At 47.7% G+C, this 7,792-nt stretch overlaps 1 protein-coding gene across 1 annotated transcript; it reads right to left on the bottom strand.

Annotated features, from left to right (window-relative positions):
- Window positions 1-688: 688 nt before the first annotated feature.
- LOC135152652 (uncharacterized) lies at window positions 689-6,509 on the bottom strand. The gene has a single exon (XM_064093182.1). It carries the CDS (start codon window positions 6,507-6,509, stop codon window positions 1,332-1,334), a length of 5,178 nt encoding a protein of 1,725 aa, XP_063949252.1. The 3' UTR covers window positions 689-1,331.
- Window positions 6,510-7,792: the final 1,283 nt, after the last annotated feature.

Raw genomic sequence — 7,792 nt, forward strand, 5'->3', positions numbered from 1 at the left:
TCGCTCCAGCCAATCCGGTTGCTCCCGTCGATGCGGCTCTCCAGACAAACAACCTTCCTCCTGCTACTTAGTCACTTTTTCTTTGATCTTGAATATGTTCTTTGAAACAATCTTTTGTATCTCTGGATTAGTTTTTGCTGGATTCGAATATTTATCCGAGGTCCGTGTGGACCCGGGATTGTGGATGCTTGCTTTGCTGCTTTTTATCAAATATTTTCTTGTCATATTTGTTTGTGAATGCTTTTGTATGCTTTGTGTATTCCAGATTGGCTGTTTGCAATAGTTCTGCACTTAGAAAATTTTCTAAGCAATTGTAACGCAGGTGTGCCCGGGTCAGTTGTACCCCGGGTGGATCGCTTTTAGGATACTTTGTACTTAGAAAATTTTTCCAAGTAAATAAATAAGGAAATAAAATAGATGGATCCGGGCAATGCTTACCCGGGTTGATTGCTTTATTCATGTTTGTACTTAGAAATTTTTCCAAGTAAAATGAACCGTTGGACCCGGGCAACATCTACCCGGGTTGCACTTAGAATATTTTTCGAAGTAGATAGAATAGATGGACCCGGGCAATGCTTACCCGGGTTGATTGCTTTATATGTGCTTGCACTTAGAAATTTTTCTAAGGAAATAAAATAGATGGATCCGGGCAATGCTTACCCGGGTTGATTGCTTTATTCATGTTTGTACTTAGAAATTTTTCGAAGTAGATAGAATAGATGGACCCGGGCAATGCTTACCCGGGTTGATTGCTTTATATGTGCTTGCACTTAGAAATTTTTCTAAGGAAATAAAATAGATGGATCCGGGCAATGCTTACCCGGGTTGATTGCTTTATTCATGTTTGTACTTAGAAATTTTTCGAAGTAGATAGAATAGATGGACCCGGGCAATGCTTACCCGGGTTGATTGCTTTATATGTGCTTGCACTTAGAAATTTTTCTAAGGAAATAAAATAGATGGATCCGGGCAATGCTTACCCGGGTTGATTGCTTTATTCATGTTTGTACTTAGAAATTTTTCGAAGTAGATAGAATAGATGGACCCGGGCAATGCTTACCCGGGTTGATTGCTTTATACATGTTTGTACTTAGAAATTTTTCCAAGCAAATAAAATGGATGGACCCGGGTAGATCTTTCCCGGGGTGATTGCTTTAGTATGCTTTTGGTTGCCTTAGAAATTTTCTAAGTAAATAACAATATAGATTCATTAGTAGCAAAAGACTTCATTCATATTCAGACGATTACACAGCTTTGATAATGATCAAAAGTACATGATTGCTTTTTAGGGGTATATGGCTGTCTTCTAGGATCCTTCCTTCTCGTTGATTTTACTGATAGAACTTCCTCAACCTAAGACCATGCCAGGTGTTGGATACTTCTGACCCGTCCATATGCTCCAATTTGTAGGTGCCCGGCCTTAGGACTTCTTTGACTTTGTAAGGGCCTTCCCACTTAGGCATCAGCTTGCCAGTGTTGGTTGGGTCAGAGGCTTCGGTGTCTCGTAGGACCAGGTCTCCTTTGTGAAAATTCCTAACCCGGGATTTTTTGCTGAAATGATCCCGGGTCTTCTCTTTGTACTTTTCCATTCTTGCGATTGCCTGATCTCGGACCTCATCTACCAAGTCCAGGTTGACCCGGAGTCCTTCTTCATTCGCAATTTCATCAAAGTTGATCGCTCTGTGGGAAGGTGACCCGACTTCGATTGGGAGCATTGCCTCCGTTCCATAGGCCAATTTGAAGGGAGTTTCTCCGGTGCTTGTCCGAGGACTAGTTCGGTATGACCAGAGGACATGAGGTAGTTCTTCTGGCCACTTGCTCTTGCTTTCTTCCAGCCTTTTTTCAATTCCTCTCAGGAGGATCCGGTTGGTGACCTCTACCTGGCCATTTCCTTGAGGGTAGGAGACTGAAGATTTTTTATGCTTGATGCCCCTTTCGGCCAGGTAGCTTTCGAAGTCCGACCCTATGAACTGGGGTCCATTGTCTGAGACCAGGACTCTTGGTAGCCCGAATCTCATCAGGATGTTGTCCATGAATCGGATGACATCTTGCTGGTTGATCGTCCGCATTGCCTTGGCTTCAACCCACTTGGTCATATAATCAATGGAGACAAGCAAATATCTGAGGTCTCCTTTAGCCCGGGGAAAGGGTCCCATGATGTCTATCCCCCATACAGCAAAGGGGATCGGGGATAAGACCGAGGAGGGTAGGACAGGGCTTACCCGGGGCACGTTGCTGAAAAGTTGGCAATTTTTGCACTTCTTAACAAACTCGACGGAGTCTTGATGAATTGTTGGCCAGTAGTAGCCTTGCCGGATGATTTTATATGCCAGGCCTTTTGCCGACATGTGATCTCCACAGATCCCTTCGTGAACTTCTCTTAGACAATATTCGGCCTCCTCCGGACCTATGCATTTCAGGATTGGGGATGAGTAGGTCCGGCGGAAGAGTGTTCCTCCTTCGACAAAAAATTTGGCCGCCTTAGCCTTCAGCCGTTGTGCTTTCCCCTTGTCTTCGGGTAACTCTCCCTTCTCTATGTAGTTGATCAGGGGAGTCATCCAGGTAGGGTCGTTGTTGATTTCAAAGATTTCTTCATGATCTATTGTTGGCTTGTGCAATTCCTCGAAATAGACTGAGCTATCCAGGTCTGCTGAATTTTGGACCAACCTGGAGAGGTTGTCCGCTTCAGCATTTTCTTCCCTGTTGACCTGCAAGATCTTGCATCCGGGGATCAGAGTGAGGTAGCCTTTTACCAAGGCCTGATACTTGGTCAGGATCGGGTCTTTGGCAAGGTACTCCCCATTGGTCTGTCTGACCACGATCTGGGAATCACTGTAGATGGTGAGGTTCCGGATTGACAAGGTCCGGACCAACCTCAATCCCGCTAATAGGGCTTCATATTCTGCTTGATTGTTGGTTGCTGCGAAGTTGAAAGAGATTGATGTTTTGATGGTGAACCCATCTGGGCTCTTCAGGATTAGCCCGGCTCCTGATCTTTCGGTTGTTGAGGAACCGTCGACATGGAGTATCCAAGACCCCGGGTTAGACTCTACCGGGGCTTCAGGTTCGGTTTCCATGGGAGTTGTTTGATTTTCTGGGAAGTTGCATTCCACTACGAAGTCTGCCAAGACCTGGGCTTTGACTGCTGTCCGGGGTAGAAACGTTAGGCTGAACTGGCTAAGTTCGATTGCCCAGTTCACCAGTCTCCCGGAGATGTCTGGCTTGTGAATGATTTTCCTTAGCGGTTGGTCTGTGACAATCCTGATTTCTCTTCCTTGGAAGTAATGTCTGAGTTTTCTGGACGCGGTGATCAGTGCGAAAGCAAATTTCTCTAAGTTGGGGTATCTGGTCTCCGCATCTTTGAGGACCTGGCTGACATAGTAGACGGGCTTCTGCTGCCCGGCTTCTTCCCTGATTAAGGCTGCCCCGACGGCAAAGGGACTGGCTGACAGGTATAGGTAGAGAGGTTCTCTGGGTAAGGCTTTTGTCAGGATCGGGGGTTTGGACAGGTATGCTTTGATCTCATCAAGGGCTTTTTGGCAATCCGGGCTCCATTCTACTAATTTCTGGTTTTTTGCCCCTTTTAGCAACTCAAAGAAGGGTAGACATCGTTCAGCAAGTTTGGAGACAAACCTTCGAAGTGCCGCTAAGGAGCCTGCTAGCTTTTGGACTTCCCTCTGAGTCCGAGGTGGTTGCATCTCTTGTACAGCTTTGATCTTCTCCGGGTTGGCTTCGATACCCCGATTGCTTACCATAAAACCCAAAAATTTTCCAGCTTCTACCCCAAAGGTGCATTTGTCCGGGTTGAGCTTTAGCTTAGTCCTTCTCATGTTCTCAAAACATTCTCTGAGATCTGAAATGTGACCCGGGACTGATGTTGATTTAGAGATGATGTCGTCGACATAGCATTCCAAATTTCTTCCAAGTTGGTCTTTGAAAATTTCATTCATTGCCTTCTGGTATGTAGACCCGGCGTTCCTTAACCCGAAAGGCATCAGTTTGTAAGCATACACTGCCCGGTGGGTTATGAAGGCTGTTTTGGCTATGTCTGCTGGGTTCATCTTAACCTGGTTGTACCCGGAGAAGGCGTCCATAAAGCTTAACATCAGGTGTCCTGATGTGGCATCAATAAGCTGGTCTATGCTTGGTAGAGGATAAGGGTCCTTCGGGCATGCCGCATTCAGATCCGTGTAGTCAACACACATCCTCCACTTTCCGTTTGCTTTCTTTACCATGACTACATTAGCTAGCCACTCCGGGTATTTGATCTCGCAGATGATATCTGCCTTCATCAATTTGCCAACTTCCTCATCTATTGCCTTCTGCCTTTCTGGTGCAAAATTTCTTCGTTTTTGTTTGACCGGTTTTTTCTTGGGGTCCACATCCAGGCTGTGCATTGCTAGTGACTCATCCAACCCGGGCATGTCGTCCGGGCTCCAGGCAAAAACATCTGCGTAGCTCCGAAGTAGTTGGATGAGTTCTTCTTTAAAAACGGTATCCAGGCCTTTTCCAATTTTGATTTTCCTTGTCGGGTTGTCTTTCTCGATCAGGACAGACTCGGTTTCGACTGCAGCTTCGACCTTAGTCAATTCTTGTGCCGAGATCATTTGTTGGATCCGGGCATCGGTGTTCTTTTCAACAAAATTTTGAGCTGGGCTCATGGTTGCTTTCTGGTTGCTTTGTCCAGGATCAGGGTTGGTTGCTCCCGGGTTCTGACTGCCCGGGTCTAGGTCGATGACCTGGACTTCACCCTTAGGGTTTGTTCTCGGGTAAGGTCGATGTTTTTTGTTGCTTCTCTGTTTTTGGAAGACGGTAGCCTTTCTCTTGTTGTCCATATGGGTTTCCGCCATAACCAAGGCTTGGCTGTAGCATACCCCGGCTGTTTCCGAATCTCCTTTGACTTCGCCTACCCCGAACGGAGTTGGGAATTTGAATTTCAGGTGCGTGACAGAAGTGATGGCTTCGATTTTGTTCAGACCCGGACGGCCAATGATCACATTGTAAGAGGAAGGAGTGTCTGTGACATAGAATTTGATCATATGGACGACCTGGGTTGGGGCTGTGCCAAAACGAACCGGGAGGTAAAGGGTTCCTAGTACCGGGACAATGCTGTTCCCGAATCCGTATAAGGGGTCCTCCCTGTAGTCGTTCATCCGGATGTTCCCTAGTTGCATTCGGTCCATGGTATGTTTGAACAAGATGTTTGCTGAGGAGCCGTTGTCGACTAGGATCCGTCTGACCTCATTCTCGGCTATGTCCAAGGTTACCACCAGGGCCTGATTGTGACCCCGGGTGACGCCCTCGAAGTCCTTGCTGCTGAAGGAAATGACTTGTTCGGGGAAGGCTTGGATGGACATGACTTCTTGACAGGAGTCCGGGCTGGGAGGAGGGGAACAGGATCCGCCCAGTACTACGTTGACAATGTTCTTTTGTTTCCCCGAACCCTCTCCCTTGTTTGCTGTGTTCCGGGCGATGTATTGCCCCATGTTGCCTTTGCTGATTTGCTCTTCAATGAAATACTTGAGGGATATGCAGTTTTCCGTTTTGTGACCGTGGGTGCCATGATAGTCACAGTGTCTGTTGGTGGGTCTGCTTTCAGGAGGAGTCTGCATGGGTTTTGGTGGGTAGTAGAAGGGTTTGTCCCTGACCTCCTTGAGTATGTCCTCGCGGGATCTGTTTCGAGGAGTCCATTCGGGCTCTGGTTTTGGTTCCCTGGTTGCTTTGTTTGGACCGGGGTCACTTCTGGACCCGGATCCCTGTTGGCTGGTCCTCTTGGAACCTGATTGCTGGATGAAGTTTGTCTGTCTGTCCGGTTTGAATTTCTTATCCTGGTGATATTCTTTCCGGGGTCTATCCTCGACCTGTTTTCCTCTTGAGCTGCCCTGTCTGGTCATTCTCATGGCTTGGAGTACGTCGGTTTCTTTGATGAATTTTGCAGCCATGGCATAAGCAGCCGCCAGGCTCTGGGGTTCTTTGTTGATCAGCTCGACAACATATCTCTCATTTTGTTCCGGGTCTAGGTTTCTTCTGAAAATGCTCAAAGCCTCACGCTCGTCCAGGTTGGAGATTTTGTTGATTGCTTCCTGGAAACGTTTCATGTAATCTGAGAGTGCCTCATTGTCATACTGACGAACCGTTTCCAGGTGACACATATGAAGTTCATGTGTCTTGTTTGCTCGGAACCTTCTGAGGAAGGCTTCCCTGAAGTCTTTCCAGGATCCGATGCTCCGGGAGGGGATCCGGCTGAACCATCTCTGGGCCCCTCCCTTGAATGTGGATGCGAAGAAGCGGCATTTTGTCAGATCATTGTAGTAGTATATCAGGGCTATCTGTTCAAAGTAGTGCAGGTGTTCCTCCGGGTCTCCCAGTCCATTGAAAGATTCAAAGTTGTAGTGTTTCATACCCTTTTGTCGGGGTATGGATTCCAGGGAGTGGCTGAAGGGGGTCAGGGTTCCCCCAATTTCAAGCCCGGCATCATTTCCGATTTTCCGGTTGAGTTCATTGATCATGTCCCTGAGGTTGGTCTGCCCCGGTCTCTCATCCTCGTCCTCAGAGATGAGTTCGGGTGTTGTTTCTTTCCGGTACCGTTTGGACCGGGACCCTTTTGTCAACTTCTCCTCTTCGAGTTGAATCCGGAGGGCAATTTTTTGTTCAAGTTTTTCCTCTTCCTCTTTCCGGATCTGTTATTTTCTTTCAGCCAAAATTTTCAGCCGGGTTTCCTCACTTTCCTTTTGTTTCTTTTTCTTCGCTTTGTCTCCGATACGGTCGAAGACAGAACCCCGGGATTGACGGCTGTTCCCGGAGTCCTCGGACTCACCGATGTCCTCAAGTCTGCGGTTGCTTTCCCGGCGATCATGGTACTGTCGGATGGCCTCGGCCAACTCTACATTGGTGAGCTGGGACAGGTGGAGGGTGGTGACCGGGACGTCGGTGTACTTGTACTGATTTGCTTCGATCGTGACTCGGGCATCATTGGGGTTGATTGCTTGGTTCTCGTCCGGGTTCACATGGGTGAAGAGGGGTCCTGAGGCATGATCCTGGTTCGGGTTGTCCTGATCTGTCTGAGGGTTGTCCGGGTTCTGGGGAAGGCCCAGGTGGGAGCGTGTCCTTTTTGTCATGGTTTCAAAAACTCACACAGGGTGTATGGTTGCTGTTTTTGTGACAATGCTTGCAAATAGTATAGATAGTGACAGGGTGACAGAAATAGTGTGTACAGGTAGTCAACTTACTATTTTCAGAAATACTATAAGTAGTTAAGTGACAAAATGTGACCAGGTGTGAGACAAAAGATTTTATGTACTACAGACAAGATTAGGGTTTTGCTCAGGCAGGGTTTGCTATCATGCACACATCAAGAAAAACCATGGCTGAGGGTTTTGAGGAGCTGGGTGTTTTACGAAAGCTTACTGGTGTGATTTGGACCCCCGTTTCGGGGGTTTGTTGAAGAAGACGAGTCCAGTGGCACCGTGACCACAGGACAGAGGACACCTTCCCCTCCTTCTAGCGCCAAATGATAACGCCAATCTCCGATCCCGGTCCTTCCTCCGCCGTGACTGGTGGTTCCGTGGTGCAGCTGCTGGATGGGAGCCTACAAAACAACGCCGGCGGGGGGGTTTTGCCCCAAAGCGCCTCCGGCGTGAGAGTAAGCGTAGGCTTCGGAAGGATAAAGATTAGAGAAAGTGCTATCTATGTGTGGTGGTGAAGGTGTATGGCTGGTGGTTGCTGGTGGCTGAGAGTGTTTGAGTATATGCTGAGTGTAAGTGTGTGTATGAATGAGTGTAAAGAGAGAGTG

The sequence above is a fragment of the Daucus carota genome, chromosome 5 (genome assembly GCF_001625215.2).
Source record: "Daucus carota subsp. sativus chromosome 5, DH1 v3.0, whole genome shotgun sequence".
In the NCBI taxonomy this organism is placed as follows: Eukaryota; Viridiplantae; Streptophyta; class Magnoliopsida; order Apiales; family Apiaceae; genus Daucus; species Daucus carota.